Source organism: Puma concolor, chromosome E1 (assembly GCF_028749965.1).
Source record: "Puma concolor isolate L17-30 chromosome E1, mPumCon1.1.hap2, whole genome shotgun sequence".
NCBI classification, from domain to species: Eukaryota; Metazoa; Chordata; class Mammalia; order Carnivora; family Felidae; genus Puma; species Puma concolor.
Genome location: NC_141680.1, coordinates 10,013,885 through 10,032,466, shown reverse-complemented (window position 1 = coordinate 10,032,466; position 18,582 = coordinate 10,013,885). Strand labels below are relative to the sequence as shown.

Below are 18,582 nucleotides of genomic sequence, written 5' to 3'. Positions count from 1 at the left end.
GTTTCTGTTCTGTAATGGGTGCCAGTACCCCTTCGTTTCGGGATTTCAGAACCGGTAACATGGGGGTGTGGAGTCTGTGAAAGGTCAGTGAGCTGCACACTAACAATGTACGCAACAGTCTGCGTATTATACTTTAATAAACGGAACTTAAAAAGTCGTACAGGTACATCGTTTCTTCGCCATACATCCTCACCACACGCTGTGCTTACCAGGATCCAGAGCCCTGTGAAACGGCATGGCGGGATCCAAATGCGTGGGAAGATGGCTCCGATAAACCTCTCCCGTGGTGCTGCCCCTGTGATGGGGATCAAAAGGGCTGTGGCTTACTACCGGGTCCACCCCAGGCACCGGAGACTTCGCCGGTATACTTTCCCTCTGGGTAGGGGTCAGTGTCGATTTTCTTTCATGATTGGTAGACTTGCTGGAAGAGATGGTAACTGGAAAAAAAAAAAAAAAAAAAGGCAACCCCACGACTTCTTAAGAAAACTTGTGAAGTAGGATTATACAGTTGACCCTTGAACAATGCAAGGTTAGAGGTGCCAAGCGCCCCAGCCCCCTGTAACAGTCAACAATTCATACATAACGTTAGACTCCCCATAAACTAACAGCCTACTATACTATTGGCTGGAAGCCTCACTGGTAACATAAACAGTTGATCAGCACATCATCTTACGTGTTATATGTATTATGCCCTATATTCTTACAATACGGTAAGCTAGAGAAAAGAAAATGTTAAGAAAATTCTGAGAGAGATATACATTTACAGAGAGCACTGTATTTGCTCAAACAAAATAAATCCACCTAAGTGGACCCACGCGGCTCAAACCCGTGTTGTTCAAGGGTCAGCTGTATTTCTCCATTTCTCACCCAGTCAAATACAGACGATATTTATATTTTTATCTGTTTCCACCAAACATTTAATAGTTAATCTTACGCAAATGGGAAGAACTAGTAGAAGCTTTTGAGATTTGGAGACCACCGCCTTTTGGATCACAGCACCAGCATTTTATCACCTAATATTAAGATTAAAAACGAAGTTCAACACTCCTCTTTAAGTCCCATTATAAAGGATTTTTGTGTTCTGTATGACTCTAACATTGCAAATTCTTTTCGATCCCACACGTACGTATATCAACTCACAACCCCCTCTCTGCCTGCGTCACCCAGCCTCCCTGCAGCCCACTAGTCCTGAAGTTATACTATTTTTCCTTGCTCTCTACTTCCACAAAGACTTTCTTACAAGCTCACCAGTATCAACCACCTCCCTCCTTCAGCCTCTTCTTTTTAAACAATAGTATTCAGAGGTTGCATTATGCCCCTGATGCTTACCATATGCCAACACGTGGTGGCCATCACCCTCAACTGTTTTTAATTATTGTTGCAAAACACACAGAACACACAATGTACCATTACACTGAGTGTATCAGTGGCATTGATCAGTCCTCACCACCATCTAATTATTAAATATATTTTGATATTATCAACTTAGCCATGATTACACAAACCTGCCTGACGACACCAAGAAATCATGGTGGTTTATTACGTCCCCTTCTGAGCCCCAGCTTGCTCAAACATAGAGTGCCTTCTCCCTCGGAATGGGTGGCGGGGGGTGGGGGTGGAATTCTCCATCAAAACTGGGCCCAAGGCTCTGCATTCACCGTCCTACTGCCCAGCAGACTCTTCCCTCTTCTCTTCTCCTCTCCTCCTCCCACTGCAAAAGCACTTCACCTCGACAGCTCTCACAGTGTCCAGCCAGGATCTTGCACATGAGCCCTCAATAAATATGTATTGTAATAAAGCTTAAAATGATGAGTGAGGATATTGCTAAGGTCCGCAGATCGTTTCAGGGACCGCCTGGTAAAAATCAATGCCTCTTACCTTACTCATGTACCCGCTGGCAGCAGAAAGCCCAAGAGGCATGGAGTTACAGGGACAACAGTAACAATACCGGCAACAGTTTGCGTTTATCGAGTCCTTCACACATGCCAAGTACTACTCATTCTTTCCTTTTAAAGGTCTTCAGACACATTAGTTCACTTGGCCTTCACAACAGTCCAGGAAGGGAAGCCTTAATATTACGTTAAGTTACGTAACCGATACAAGTCCGTGCAGGAAGAAGAACCTTAACTCGAGGCTAGGCAGTCTTGCTCTGTGGCCTAAGCTTTCAACTGCCATGCCAGACTGCCGCGGAGCAGTTGTCAACACTGACTTCAGAAGACCTTGTAGGGTTAGCTGCAAATCCACTCTGAGAACGTACTTATTCCAGAGCATTTCTGGACTCCAGCATACCGTGCACGTGATTAAAGTATTAGATATCTTACCTGCAATTATATCAGCTTTTCACCTGGTAGCCTTCCCTACAGCCCTCGCATCCAGCACAACCTACAGATCTCGTGACAATCGAAAGCTAACACTTCAGCATTTACTATCTGCCAGAGGTTTGGGGAACGCGAATAAAAATAAGCAGACAAGGACAGAAGAGTAACGCACCATCCGAAGTTCTGTTCATCATAGGCGAGCCTCTGGACATGGTGTTCTGATAACTCACAGGCGTCCGCCGGGCACTGCTGTCGTCGTAGATCCCTGGGCTCAGTTGTGCTTTGGGAGCTTCATGAAGTGTTGACCTAAGAACTGAGGGGCCAGAGCTTACCACCGATGTATGTCGGGAACGCACTGGCTCGCCTGCCTTCACATCCTCATATTTCCCCCGTTCTACCACTTTGATGTTCTCTGGCACAATTTCCAGTGGAGGCATTCCACGGGGTAGTTTGTTAGGCCCCGTGATTAAAGACTTGACGTTGTGTTTGATGGCAGATTGACCTGAGTTGCTGTCAAACTTTATCGGTGTACCCTAAAGGAAACAAACGGCACAGGTAGCCCAAGGCAGCTGAAGACTCCTCCATCCCATGTCAGTACGGCCCACGGCAACCACAGTTTGTTCTGGTGACCCTTACTGTCTGTGTGGATGTCTCTGTCACAGGCTCACCGATCCAGAGCTATGCGCCTTCTCGCGACACACACTCCACAATACACACACGAGAAAACGAATGATAAAGCATACGTAAACCTTTCACGTTTACCTCCAAGACATCAGACCTCACGAGAACTACTTATGATTATTAAGTCGTGCTTTTTAAAATGCTCCATGAATATCACAGTCTGAAGCGGAATGGCTGACAGAAAGAACCCTGTTCCAGTTACCTGGGAGATGGAACCCTCAATGATTGGCCTTGTGCTCTGGACCACCTCTGGAGTTTTACGGCTTTCCTGAGTTAAAATATCTTGCCGTGGAATCTCATGAATGGAACGCCCCATTTCTTTGATGGTGGTAATACCATCATATGGTTTTCCTTTGGTAATGGCGCCTTCAAATGCTCGTATGGGAGGACTCTCCCTTTTAATCTGTTTCGGATATTTTAGACCATCTTCAAAGCTTTCGGTGGTTGCTCTTGGTGTGCCTTCAAGAAAAAATTAAAGAAAAAATACTTGTTAAAATAATGCCAATGGTCGCATAACAATGCCACTGAGCTGTACGCTTAAAAACTGTTAAAATGGTAAATGTTGTTACGTACATTTTACCGTTATTGAAAAAATTTAATACCTTATCATCTGGCAGTTTCTAATCAATTTTCTGTTTACAACACATCCTTAAATATTCGTAAGTCATCATTTTATGGGCGTTGTTCAAGATTTAATACATTTGTTTATCACATTCAGAGAATGGTTCTTACATAAGAAAAATGTCTCTCTACTCAAAGATTAGGCAACTATCATTTTCAAATAAACTATGTAGCCCAGAAACAGAAGAGCTGACATCAAGTATCTAATATTTCAAAAGGGAAAATACTTGCAAAGCAGGTTTCATGCGCTGCACATTAATGTCAAAGTACTTTGCCAATGAGGCCATCATGAATAAAAAAGCCAAAACAAGCAAAGAGTTTACCCTGCATTATGGAACCAGACAGCACAGTCCTTTCTTTGAGGTCAGAATGAGGGCTCCCCCTGGGTAATGCTCGGCATATCAGCCCTTTCAAAGCAAGAAAGCAATTCAAGCATTAAACATGATGTGTATTTCAATTTTCACATACTTTATACTGACCATAGAGTATAGACTTTTTGATAAAAGCTTTATGGAGAGAGATCATCTTAAATTTGTAAGCTATTCAGAGGGTATCATGGAAGAAAAAAAAAAAGTTGGAAGTACCCAATGTGACATCATTTGTTCCTTTGTAAATGTTCTCCTGAATAGAAAATAACCACAGAAGACATCTATTATAAATCAAAAAGGAAAGAAAGACACTTCCAAAGCTAAATGCAAAATCCCAATGCTTCTTTCTCCAGGTGAGAGGGCACAGAGAGGCTGAGGACCACTGTCTAGCTCTGAACTAGACCTCTGAGAAAGGGAAACATGAAAGATGGGCACCTCACACACAGGCAACATACATGAACGAAAATATGCAAATCAAAATGAAAGAGCTATAAATAACCTCTTAAAAAGCTTCACATCATATCAGAAAAAAATTGGCTCAAGGACTGGAAATAATCACATGCATTTACCCTAAAACGAAGGGAAGTGAGGTTTTTTGTTTTTTAATTTTTTAACATAGAGAGAATCCAGCTCTTAGAAAATTGCACAGGACTTCTAAGATTGAAGAATCCTTACCCTGTTTTTAGTATTTCACCTAGAATAACATGAAACACTCGAGGCAGGTTAAGATTTAAAGAAAGTCAGCCATTAACAAAATAAAACACAGCTATCATGTATCATGCACATCGTGTACGGTCAGCACAAGGCTGGACACCCGTCTCCAATCCTCACACAATGGTAACTACAATCCCTTTAGAAGATGAAACTCGTGAGGAGAAATTCATCAGGAAAGGGTGCAGCTGAAATTCAAATACACGTCTTTGTTCTAGGACACGACTTTAACTGCCTCACAATAAAAACAAAGTTCTCAGAATGAATTTTACATTTTTCAATTCACTTAACCCTAGCAGGAATAATCTTCAAATTGCATGAGCACATGATATGAAAATGATGTTTAATTTTACTCCCTTCCACTGTCACGCACTTGAGGTATATGTAGATATGAATATAAATTTAAACATATTAATAAGCATATTAATAAAGTATTAATTATATATTATATACTTTACTGTGTTTATATTATTACTGTGATAACATTAATGTAGGTTTCATTTATATGTTAATATGAATAGAAATCTCAGGTAGAAATAACAGACCGAATACAACCTAACCCAGCCATGCAAATTTGCTGTACAAAATTAAATGTATCTAGAATAAATGTTCTGGAAACGACATTTTACCCTCTAGTGGTGCTGACACAGGAGACTCCCTCATTGACAACCCTTGCTTTATATTTCCTTCCACTGATTCATAGCTTCTTTTTAAACTGATTTCATGAGCTGTTCTTGGACTCCTTGTCCCTTCTCGGGCATTCTTAATATCTGTAGAATATAGAAACGAGAATTGCTCAGCGCCCAAGACCTCTTCTACAGTAAATCATTTATCTTAGTTTCATAGTCTATCTTATAAAAATAATGACATAAAAACTAGTCAACTTACGACATACTGCTATGTGGATGATATTTATGAAAATTTTCTTCATTAATTCAAATATATTTGAGTGCCAGGCATAAGCTAGGCTTGCAGAGAAGGTGAACAAATTAAGCCCCTCCCCTCACGAAACTCACCCAATCGTGGCGGGTGCAGATAAAGTACTAGGGAACTGCTGTAGAGTGCAGTCAGGACTATGAAAAGAGAGGCGCAACGTCCTGTAAGAACAGTGTGGGTGAACCCAACACTTAAAAGGCTCAGATGAGGCTGCCTAGAAGTCATGTGCAAGCTGAGAACTAAAAGACAAGTAGGAGGTGCTTCAAGTGAGAGGTAAAGGGAACAGGAGGTGGTACAGGCCAAGGGAACAGTGAGCACACAGACCCCCAAGGTGAGACACGGTGGGACCGTCGCTGGTGTGGGGGTCGGGGCTGGAGCGAGAGTGCGTGGCAGGCAGAGCAAAGCAGGTAAGGGAGAAGGTGGGAAGGGAACGGACTGAGAGAGGAGCTGACAGCAGGTGGTAGAGGGGGGATGAAGCCAAAGGAAGGGGCGTACGATGACTTTAAAGCAATGAAGAGTCAAGGAGGAAGTGACGTGATACAGTTCTGAACATGGGCTACGACGAAAGGTGGGGAGATCAGTGAGGCGGCTGCCGAGTTGTCCGGCTGAAAGATGATGGTGGCAGTGGGGAATACAGAGCAATGGATGGATTCCAGAGAATTCAGAAAAGAAAACGGAAACAACTTAGGACTGACTGGAGGGGGGAAGAGAAGGAAGTGTCAAGGATGACATCCAGATTTCTGGCTTAGGCAATGTCCGTTAATTTCTCCCTCCAGAAGCAAAATGTAAATCAGTGTATGCCAGAAATGTTAAAACAAGAAAGGAGGAAGGAAATAAGAAAGTTACCATGTGTTCTACATCAGTCACTGTTGCTGGCATACCTTATGTCGCTGTATTCAAAGAGAAAGATAAAGCATGACTAAGGACTACTCGGTTCACAAAAAAGTTGCAAATGGGAACGCAAATCCAGTCCCTCGCTTGGCTGTGATACCATAACTGAATCACTGTTGTAACGTTAATGAGAAAATATAACCTAAGAATACATCTAAAGAAAATGTTGACACACACACAGACATTAAACTAGTTTTATTTAAGTAGAATTTAAATTCAATGCCCTTTCCAGGATTATCAGACTAGTATCTACTCCCTAATTCTTTTTTTTTTTTTTTAAGTTTTCAAGTTGAGACAGAGAACGCAAGTGAGGGAGGGAGGGGCAGAGTGAGACAGAGGGGGAGAGAGAATCCCAGAAAGGCTCCACTGTCAGCATGGAGCCTGATGAAGGGCTCGACCCTACGGACTGTGAGATCATGACCTGAGCCCACATCAAGAGTCGGACGCTCAACCGACTGAGCCCCCTAGGCGCTCCTACTCCCTAATTCTTAATGCATAAAAGAGATCTTTAAGATAAAAGTGATTCTACTACAGTGAAACAAAGAATATTTTCTCTGGCTAAATCAACTGGCCACAGGTGATGTTAGCTACCACTGACAGAACCACTTACTATGGGCTCTACATGGTTTATCACTTTTCATTGACGGTCTCCATCGGAGTTAAATTTTCACAAAAGCTCCATGAGAAGGCACTACTGTTAACCCCTTTTACAGAGATTAAACTTGGGCTCAGGAAGGAAAACTAACTCCCCCAAGCAAGTAGGTGGGGAACCAGAGTCCATGTTTTAGTCATACGTTACAGTTCTGGCTTCAGAGTACAGACGACATACTTACTGTCATATGATAAGATGTGTCCACTTTTGCCTTCATAAATAACATGACCTTTTGATGCAGCTTCCTCTCTGCCCTTCTCAGGACTGTTCTCTTCAATGGGCATTCTAGAAATGGATCCCTTCACCAGAGCCTCAGCTGGTATGCCAGCCTGTGACAGAGCTGGGGTACCCTGCCATCGAATCAAACATAAACACTCGGATTTAGAGGAAACGTGAGACACTCAGAAAACTTAACCTACCACACTGAGAGATCAAACCGTATCTACAAAGAAGGTCAAAGACCCAAGAGGACCAGACATTAAGTTTGTATAAACATTAAGAAACACTGTACCTTTTTGTCCTTGAACCCTGCCATACAAAACAGGTATATATGAGTCAAATCAGCTTTCTTCCCCACCATGAGGTCAAACCTCTTAATGCCCAGGGGGGAAAAAAAATCTGTCTTAAGACCCAAAATCATGCAAATGTAATACTTTTTTTTTCAAAATGTCTAATAAAAAAGAGGTAATAAATAAAGTTTTAAATTTAGAGTCCACAACTTGCTCTCACATTGTCGTAAGAGAAAAAGAACCTGCAGTTCCCAAACTGTGTGCCTTCTGGTCACCAATGGGGGACGTGGGGGGCAGGAGTGACAAAACTCAGATGCCTCCATTCTGTGATGTGGATTCAGTTTAGGCCACATCATCTGAACTTTCACCATAATTTAGTAGTCCTCTTCTAGGGTGCCTATGGCCGTGGTTCTTTCTAAGCCTTCCTTAAAGCAGTAAACCCTTCCCTTTCTAGCAAAATCACTCATGGCACCTAATGTGTAGAACACTTTATAAAAGTGAGCTGCTTGGGTTGAAATGAGAGTGGCAGGCCCAGACCCAGCCCACTCCCACATTAAGTGTCCCCAAAACTCTAGTGAGGACAATCTGAAACCACATGCTTAGAGCAGGAAGAAAGACAAGAACAAAACATCTACTTGTATGGCCATTCAATGAGCCTGGGAGTAAACATCTGAAAATCCTTAACGCCTACTTCGGAAGTGCTCATGCCATGTGCGCAGACTGGTTTGAAAATAAACAGAGAACAGCCTAGCCTCATTCTATCCAGTTCATTCTGTCCTCCTACCCACAGCGTGGTTACCAGAGTGAAAATGACCAAGAAGAGATAATAATATATATAAGCCATTTATTTCTCTTCTCCGCTACTGAAGTGTTTGCTTATTCTGAAAACTAATCTCAAGGGGATGTACATTTTGGTCAAATTTAGAAGGAGAGATGAGAAGAGTTAATATGTAACTTTCTAGACCACTATGCCACATACTCCATAAACCACGTCTCAGAAAGGAGTCACTGGTGAATCTTGTTAAAATGGAGACGCTAATTCAATATCTGAAGAGGGGACTAAAATTTCTGCGTTATTCTAACAAGCTCCCAGGAGGTGCTGACGCTCTAGGGCACAGACTACCCTGGGTCAGCAGGGTCCTAGGGTGTGGTTCTCGACTGGACATCCAGCAGAATCACTGCAGGGCTGGAAACACAGACTGCTGGGCGCCACCCCCACAGATGAGACTTCATGCCTAACAACTTCCTGGGTCCCACTAATGCTGCTGGCCTGGGGACCACACTTTTAACAACCACTGTCCTAGGGAACAAGGACAAAAGACAAGGAAGAAGAACAGAACAGAAATCCTGTAACAGGTTCAATGTGCAAAAAAATCTGTTTACAATCATTTCCCAAAATAGAATTTTCCCTTCCCAGATCTACAAGAATAAAGAGGCTAATGTCTGTTACACTTCAAACTAACATCTAATGGAGGAAAAGAAAGACCTTTCCCTAATGAAAGTTGGCAACTTATTTAACCTAAAATTGGAAGAAGATACTTGACTTGTGATGCTTTTATCAACATCATCCATATCTCCTGGGTTAGCATTAGACTCTAGCAAGGCGGCTTATAGGCCGGGACTGTAGGACCTTCTTTTTCACAGGGGGCAAAGGCGAGCAAATAATTTATAATGATTTTCTTCTCCATTTCTATTTAAGCTCAACACATGGTAAAAGCTTTGCCAGGAAGACAGTAAGAACTACATCAATCAGAACTTGTTTCTTCTGCCCATTTGCAAATAACTGACCTTTTCAAATGACCTGCAGAATAGAGAATATAGCTTGTGGTCAAAACGATTACATTAATGTCTTTCTGCAGACAGTTTTATAGATTTGGGTTTATTACCACTGAGATCCAGTCCCATAATCCAGAACAACAAACAATCACAAAACTGCTGTAACAGCCAGAGCTCTTGAAACCGGACTTCTAGTTTTCTCATTAGCTCTTGTCCAGGATCTCAGGCACGATCACAACTAACCTGAGTGATGGAGCCCCGCAGGGATGGGATGCCTTCCAGGGAAATTTTGCTGGTTGGAGTCCCCCGAGTTATACTTCCTTCTTGAATGGCTCCTGGAGTACCTGAAGAAAACCAAAATTATTAGCAACTTAACCTGCCACTGCAAACAAACAAACACCAGTCCCTACTTGGAGGAGGGCTGAGAGGACACAGCAGCACGAAAAGAATAGCTGTGTTTTACTGAAATGCACTTTTAAAATAATAATGCAATTATTAAAGAGGATTACTAAAATATGGAATTTCACAGTTTTAAATTATTTTTATACAGAAAGAAAAATTTAGAATGTACAGGTTCTAACTTAAAACCCCATAGTTAAACCATATTAGTGACTTTAATAAATTTATTGGGAAGAAAAGTTTAACATTTCCGCCAAACAGCATATTTTACCTCTGACCACTCCTTCGTGTTGTGCCCTGACCAATAAGCCTTCAGGCTGGGAGTTCTGGCTTCGGGGAGAAAATTCCTCCTGCTTGATGTAGGGCACAGTAGCTACGGACCAAAGCAAGAGACACACATGAAGAGATCAAGGGCTGAATTACCGAGTGCGATGCTACAAATGCAGGAACATTATGAGTATTTACTCGCTGACCTGATTTGGCAGATTCCTGTTGCCGTGGCAATCCAAGAGAGATAGAACCCACTGAGGGCTTAGCTGTTTCTTGAGTGTAGGAAGTCTGATTATGAGAAGTCAAATAAGTGCCAGGTGTTCCCTAAAAATAATTTTAAAAGACTAAAATAACAGTGTCTTTTCACAAGGTCAACAATAAATTTAATGCTCGTGTTTCTGTTTATAAAAATTTACACCCCCACTGCCCCAAGTTAAGAACAGGTATTTGCAAAGCAAGAGAATCCTTATCATGGATTGCTTACATTAAAAATATTTTTAAAAGGAGCAAGATAGGTCTTCTGAAATCACCATAAATTTCATGTAAATAATTTATTGTTAACAAATTACATAAATAAAGCACTTAACACTTAAGCTACTATTATGCCTCTTAAAAATGCTACAGGACACTGACATCAGTGAAAACCAAGAGTAAGGACTTCGGAAAACTCTCCTCCACAAAGGCAACCAGTAAAAATTATAAAACAACAACAACAACTTTTAATCTGAAAATTAACCAAAGGGTTGTGGAAATCTGGGCGCATGTGTTCAAGAAAACCAGCAGAATCTAAGTAAGAACAGTGGGTTTCGTGGCATCTGAACTTGTTCTATTTCACCTCATATACTCCCGGCCAAGCTCGGTGGCGGCAGTGAAAATCAACAACCGTCAATCATGGTGAAAACCATCAGCCTGGCAGCCACTGGAGGGGAAAGAACAAGGCTGGGCTCCCTAAAAGCCTCATTCCCAGATAACTGTCATTATTCCTTCTGGTTCTCTGGAAGACCATGTGCAAGGCTGTCTTTATTTGACTGGTGGGGAAGGAGGTGCACGCTTGTCAAAAACTGTCAGAGTCAAATGACTGAAATTCTTCACTGCCTGGGGCAGTAGATAACCAAGAAGGCAAATGAGAGGCTAACCAAACACCTTTATTTATTTATTTTTTTTATTTTTTTTAAATTTTTTTTTCAACGTTTATTTATTTTTGGGACAGAGAGAGACAGAGCATGAACGGGGGAGGGGCAGAGAGAGAGGGAGACACAGAATCGGAAACAGGCTCCAGGCTCCGAGCCATTAGTCCAGAGCCTGATGCGGGGCTCGAACTCACGGACCGTGAGATCGTGACCTGGCTGAAGTCGGACGCTTAACCGACTGCACCACCCAGGCGCCCCCAAACACCTTTAAAGGAAAAGCCAAGGAATTAGATGTTCAAAGGGGATCTGAAAAACTCCAACGTATTCCTAACAATCTAGGAGGCCATGTGCATGTGCAAGGTTGTGCAGATGCTTAGGAAAGACCTGAGAAGGCCTTGAATTCTCAACTCTGGCTGACCTCAAAGCTCTGTGGAAGCAGGAAGAGAAGACTAAGGCAGGGTTGTCAGGTACCAGGCTGAATGTCGAAGGCGTGCCCCAACACACACACAGAGCTACTCAGTCAAGACTGGGACGCTTACTGATTCTAGGCACTGAAGTCTGTCCAGCAATTAGCTGGCCACCAGGTGAACCAAACAGTGACTTCAATGGCCACACAGGTCACAAGAATACAGACTTTACAGAGTTAGTTCAGAAAAGTCACAAAGCAAATACCAACACACAATAGCAACAACAGCAAACCCTAGGGAGAGAGGAAAATCCATTTTCCACAGTTGCCACATTCTGTTATGTAAAATATCCAGTTTTTAACCAAAATTTACAAGAAACAAGAAAGTATGACCCACACATGAAAACATAAAATACGTTACAAATAATAAACTGAAAATAAATCTAACAAAACCTCTACAGTGAAAACTATGAAATACTGTTGAGAGAAATTAAAGACCTAAAATATGGAAAGATAAACATGTTCATGGATTAGAAGATTCAATATTCTCAAGATCTTCATATGTATCCCAAAATAATCTATAGATTTAAGGCAACCCCTGCCATAATCCCAGCAGAATTTTTTGTCAAAGCTCACCTATATAATTTATATGGAAATGCCGAAGTCACAGAGAAGAGGCAGAGCAATCTTGAAAAATAAAAGCCCTTACAAGGACTCATAGCACATGATTTCAGGACTTATAAAGAAAGCTACAAGAATCACAACAAAACTTCAAATTTCTGCTCATCAAAACATATCAGTAAGACACAAAAGCCACAAAGAAGAGAAAAAACTTTATAACAGAGACCTTTCATCCACAACATATAAAGAACTTCTACAATCTACTAACCAAAAATCCCAATAAAAACAGATAGTAAGACAGTCACTTCACAATCAGATGAATAAATGACCAATAGATATACGAGAAAGTGCTCAACATCTTTGTTTTCAGGGAAATGCAAACTGGAGCCACCATCAAATGTTACATACCCACTAATAAAACTAAGATAAAAAAGACTGCCAACGGCAAAGCAACGTGAAGGCTTATGCGTTGGGGGTAGTGGTGTAAAACAGGAGACCCACTCTGGAAAATTATAAAGTAAAGCATAACATATATTCAGCAATTCCACTCTCAGGGGAGTATACAAGAGAAATGAAAACATTCTATCTATAAAGAGCCCAGTATAATGTTTGTATCAGCTTTATTCACTATAGCCAAAAACAAGAAATAGCTCACGCTTCCATTAACAAGAAAATGGATAAACAAACCAGTATGTTCATACAATGTAGTATTATTTGGCAATAAAAAAAAAAAAAAAAAAAACTACTGATGACACAAAACCCTGGATGAATCCCTAAAGCCGTTATGCTACGTTAAAGAAGACACAGAAGAGTACACACAGTATGAGTCCATTTACATGAAGTTCTAGAAAAGGCAAAACTAATCTGTGCCAGTAGAAAGCAAAACTAGGATTGCTTCAGGCCGAAAGGGCGTGAGAAAACTTTCTGGAGTGATGAAATGGTTCTATAACCTGACAGGGGTGTGGTCACTGCTGGTCCTGCACATGAGTCAACACTTTACAACAATTAAGAGAAGACCACATTTGGAGCACCTGTGTGGCTCAGTCGGTTGAGGGTCCAACTTTAGCTCAGGTCATGATCTCATAGTTTGTGAGTTTGAGCCCCACCTCAGGCTCTGTGTTGACAGCGTGGAGCATGGAGCCTGCTTCATATTCCGTGTCTCCCTCTCTGTCTCTCTGCCCTTCCCCTGCTCACGCTATGTCTCCCTCTGTCTCTCTCTCTCTCAAAAATAAACAAACATTAAAAAAATTTTAAAAAAAAAGATAACACCGTATTTAAAAAAAAAAAAAAAAAAAGTAACACCAGGAAAAAAGAAAGATACAGTGGCCAAAGTCAGAATGAACTGGTATTTAGAGCCTTTGTAATAGTTGGTCAACACATATCTGAGTACTTGAAAAGATTCCTCTGAAGAGACTCCTCTTTCATCTACGCTACACTCAACTTCAGGGCACAGAAGTGCCTCACAAAGTTAAACCAGACAGTGTGCCAAGGCCACTCACTCTGTGCACCCAACGCACACAAGCTTCCGGAGCGTGGCACTGAGGTACGATGACCGCCATATTTTCTGGTCATGGCCTCTTCGTATATAGGTTTTCATTTAAGACTCTGACAAATCAGTGACAGAAAGCAATCCTCAACAGAAATCTCCTGAGGAGAGAAGGCGTTTTTACCTGCGAGATGGAGCCTCCCAGGATGAAAGAGGGTTTTTCGGAAGCCACTGTGGTTTTAGATGATGGAATAAGTGGAGGAGGTGGCCTCGTGGGTCGAGTTGTCGGAAGCCGAACCGCTTCAGGGAGATTGGTTATCACTTGATGTGGAGCAGGCTGCAGGACTTTTAAAAGGAAGAAAAAGATGATTTAAAACAGTCCATTTCGTAGTTTGCAACACCCCACCTATCTCAGTCACTCCTGAATTTTTAAATCACAAATTGGATTTGGAGTGCAAGATGAGGCTGAAGATGAGCATTTCTATTTTAAATTTCTCTTTCACTTGAATTAAAGCCGTATACACATTCAGGTCACACATGGTATTTGGGAGGCTGAAATATCCAACTCCCTGTCAAACCGGAGCTTGCAAGCTGATGTTCATTTCAACCTACTTCTGCTTAGCATTGGCAAATGGCAATCTTTAATAATCCTCTCTCTCTCCATCGCTCTTTGGACCTGCTTCTTACGAGCAGCTGATGCGGCAACTAGGGAGAACATACAGACGCAACTGACAACCAGCTGTATGTCCCCTTTTGCATCCTGCAGAATTTGAGCAACATTCACGGATTCTGGCTCTCACAGACTCGGGAATTTCTTACGGTGGGGGAGGGGATCTGAAGATTTTTCAAAAGTACAGGACCTCGTAACAGAAGGGCCAGTCAATGTCACAGTGGACACGTGTGGACACGTGTGGACACAAACTTCCCAGTGGCCCCGGTAAATCTCAACTGAATACAAGTGATGATGGGATGTAGAGAAACCAGAAGGTACTCTTGAAACGGGAAGGGCATGTCCTGGAAACCACCCATGTGTAGCACCGGCAGGTAGATGGCCAGCAGCCACTGCACAGAGGAACGATATTTACCTGGCGGGACACTATAGCGGGCTGCACTCATAGGCTGTGGAGCGGCTTTACTGACTTCTCTCGGAGAGAGCCTACACGGTGATGCTGACCTTGCTGCGGTACTGTGCATCTGTGCTTCCTGTTCTAGGGCACGTGTGACCTCAGCATAGGGCATATAGGCGACTGATTTTCCTATGAAAGTTAAAGTTATCAAAATAAGGGAAGAACCCCAAATGAAAATAGTAAGTGTGAAAGGACCAAGCCCACACCATCCAGGGGCAGATCCGACTATATACTAATAAATTAAAATCTAAAATTCCTGGGGGGGAATCCACCCATACAGAGGTTACATCTGTGTATGCACCATCACTAGGACCCTAATAAAATCCTCAAAAATTCAGTTATGATTTTTCCCTTTAAAAGACAAAGTACTTCCTTTTCTCCTCAATAGGAAAACTAGCGTTTTCACATGCAATAAGGATCACAACAGGCAAACCTCAGATTATCCGGCCATTCTGTGAATTCAAGTCTTGCTTGACTTAGATCTCTGAGAATTTCAACTCTTTTATTTAGCCTGTTGAAACCCACCACTTAACAGTCAGAAAAATAAACATGATTAAGAAATGGAAGAAGCCTTTCAAAGGATACAGATCAAACTAATCCAAAAAACCTACACCAGTTTATGAAACTATGAATTATACTATAATAATGCTAATAAAATCATATGATTTACCTCTACATTAACATTACAAAAAACTTTAAGCATTTAAATGGGTACATCAGATATGCAGTCACATTAATATTTAAAAATACACATAATAAGATATAACTTTTTTCTTTTTTAAAATGATACGGACATTGTAATTCTGGAAAATCAGAAAAGCACAAGGAAGAAAGTACAAATCATCTGTAACCCAAACCATTTAGATTTGGGGTATTTTAATGTCTGCCAGAACAAATTCCTATTACTCTTTTGCTTACCTAGTCTCACCCATTTAGTCTTGCAGGTAAACCTAAATTTAAAATCATTAAGTAGTTCCTCTCCAAACAAAATGTCACTGGAATTTTCATTAGACTGGCATTAAATTTATGAATACGGGAGACCGGACATTCCATAATAACGTTTCCTAAATGAGGAATCCAGACTTTCTCGTATGTCTTTTCTATACATTCCTTGTTAAAAATTATTTTTAAGGTATTTTATATTTTGTTGCTAGGAAACCATCTTTTTCATCTTTTACATATATAACTTTTTATTGCAGATACATAGGAAAGAAAGATGTGGGTTCCTGCATATCATTTTTTTTTCCTCAAAAACTTAATGAACTTTCCTTTTAGCTCTAATTGATTCTTTTAGACTTTCTAGGTAGATAATCTTATCCTGTGAATAATAATTTGTCTTCTCCCTTCAAATGGCTACGCTTATTTTTTATTCTTTTTTTCTTTACTAAACTACAGTAAGCAGTGAAAGTTCCTATCTAAAGAGGTCTCTAGCATTTCATATTAAAAGGAAGGTTTATAATTGGTTTCAAATAAAGATTCATTAGCACAAGACATAAAGAGTTCTCCAGCTTACTAAGATTTGTGTAAAAACTAGAAACAATTATAGTAATCAGCTAATATTAAGCATGTCCTTCAATGGGGAGCCTGGGTGACTCAGTGAGTTAAGTGTCTGACTCTTGATTTCAGCTCAGGTCCTGATCTCGCAGTTCAATCAGTTCAGGCCCCGAGTTGAGCTCTGCACTGACAGTGCGGAGCCTGCTTAGGATTCTCTCTCTCCCTCTCTCCACCCCTCCCTTGCTCTCTCTCTCTCAAAACAAATAAACTTTTAAAAACAGTATGTACTTCAGAGAAAGACAAATGTCATATGATTTCACTCACAGGTGGAATTTAAGAAACAAAACAGATGAACATATGGCAAGGTGGGGGGAGGGGCGAGAAGAAATGGAAACAAACCACAAGAGACTCTTAATGACAGAGAACAAAACCAAGGGTTGATGGAGGGAGATGGGTGGAAGATGGGCTAGAGGAGTGACAGGCACTAAGGAGGGCACTTGTGATGAGCACTGGGTGTTGTATGTAAGTGATGAATCACTGATTTCTACTCCTGAAGCCAATACTGCACTGTGTGTTAATACTTAATTTTTTTTTAAAGTATGTACTGTTTACATACTTTTTATATACTATTTATATACATACAGTGCAGAGCACCGTGATTACATGAATTATCTCACTTAGCCCTCATGACCAATGAGATTATTAACACCAGTTCACAGATGAGGAAACTGAAGCTCAAAAGAATCACACCATATTGCCCAACCAAGGTCACTCTACCCGGGATCTTTCAAAAGCCTGACTCTGAGCTCTAAACCACATGGCAAAAATGCCTCCCTGAATCACTGGGTGTTGAATTTCAGACGCCTCTGGGGTACCCATTAAGATGATGGTACTCTTCCCTTCTTAGCCATATTAATGTAACGAATTAGATTAAGTGCTCTAATGCTGTGCAGATTTATAAAACAGACCCACTTCCAAAGAAAATCATGTCTTCCTTTCTAGAGGATTTAACAGCATGGTGTATTATAAATTCCGTGTGATTGTTTTATCACTTCCAATAAGTTGACAACTATGTGGAAACTATTTTGTCATGTACTGTTAAAGGAAAACTGGAAATTTAGATGGTTCTAAATACAGCTTTTAAATCATCGTGTACTCAGGGCTGAAAAGATAAAGAAACCAACAACAAAAGAAACAGACTAGATTCAGTTGCACAGATGCATTAACTCTTAATTGGATTGAACTGATCCTATTAAACCTGCACTGCAAGTTTAATTTTAACTCTCTCGACGTGTGTATCTGAGCTCCTTCACTACAGGGAAAAGGCTTCAAACTAAAGCAGGGGTCAGCTTGTGTAAATGTTCCTGGAAAGTGAAAACAATTGCCTCTAAGGTTTTCCCCAAGCTTTCCTACAGGTGAAAAGGCTTACACCACCTACAAAAATTTTTTGTGCCACTGACATTAAGGTGAATACAATCAAACAGTTGGACAACCGGTGCTGCCTGTCACTTTCTAAGTGAGACTGTGAAAAGTCAAAACCATGGTCCTAATTCAAGTGGACTGTACCAGTCTGGTGATTGTTTATATGTTAAATCCATATTCTTGCTGTATTTATCATTCTATAAACTATTCTATGATGTTGCATTGAAAACATTTATATCAAACATGCTGCATATAAGCAATTTAACTGCAAGTATACAATTACATAAGGGGGATGTATAAATGTAAGGGAAATTATCTTTTACACTGAACTATGTATGGATACCTATCAACTTAGGAGAGTCTTCAGGCACTTGGTTAACAAATCACTGGACAAACACACTAGGTAGATGAGCTAAAACAAAACTTAACCTTGGGACAAAATGTAACCAACCGCCCCAGTTTCTAGGGTCACCTTGAACCAAACTGATGTCATATTAATAAACACTGGTATCATATTAATCAAAAATATAATTACCATGTGGTTCTAAGACCACTGAACTATAGGGGCACCTGGGTGGCTCAGTTGGTTAAGTGTCCTACTTCGGCTCAGGTCATGATCTCACGGTTCGTGGGTTCAAGCCCCACATCGGGCTCTGTGGTGACAGTTCAGAGCCTGGAGCCCATTTCCGATTCTGTGTCTCCCTCTCTCTCTGCCTCTCCCCCACTCATGCTCTCATGCTCTCTCTTTCCTTCAAAAATAAATA

The 18,582-nt window shown here is 41.1% G+C and overlaps 1 protein-coding gene across 17 annotated transcripts in view; it reads right to left on the bottom strand.

The window, feature by feature from the left end:
* NCOR1 (nuclear receptor corepressor 1) overlaps nucleotides 1–18,582 on the bottom strand; it is a 161,107-nt gene that overhangs the window by 24,051 nt on the left and 118,474 nt on the right. For 9 of the 17 annotated variants that reach the window (XM_086686110.1, XM_086686120.1, XM_086686116.1 and 6 more), the window contains 11 exons: nucleotides 14,861–15,031; nucleotides 13,960–14,120; nucleotides 10,336–10,456; nucleotides 10,134–10,235; nucleotides 9,707–9,807; nucleotides 7,360–7,528; nucleotides 5,329–5,469; nucleotides 3,944–4,027; nucleotides 3,202–3,458; nucleotides 2,491–2,851; nucleotides 210–437 (listed from right to left, as the gene is read on the bottom strand). In XM_086686110.1, the coding sequence (XP_086542236.1) occupies nucleotides 210–437; nucleotides 2,491–2,851; nucleotides 3,202–3,458; nucleotides 3,944–4,027; nucleotides 5,329–5,469; nucleotides 7,360–7,528; nucleotides 9,707–9,807; nucleotides 10,134–10,235; nucleotides 10,336–10,456; nucleotides 13,960–14,120; nucleotides 14,861–15,031 (1,896 nt within the window). The remainder of the gene's footprint in view (nucleotides 1–209; nucleotides 438–2,490; nucleotides 2,852–3,201; nucleotides 3,459–3,943; nucleotides 4,028–5,328; nucleotides 5,470–7,359; nucleotides 7,529–9,706; nucleotides 9,808–10,133; nucleotides 10,236–10,335; nucleotides 10,457–13,959; nucleotides 14,121–14,860; nucleotides 15,032–18,582) is intronic. The other 8 variants (XM_086686118.1, XM_086686119.1, XM_086686121.1 and 5 more) reach the window with 1 other exon arrangement.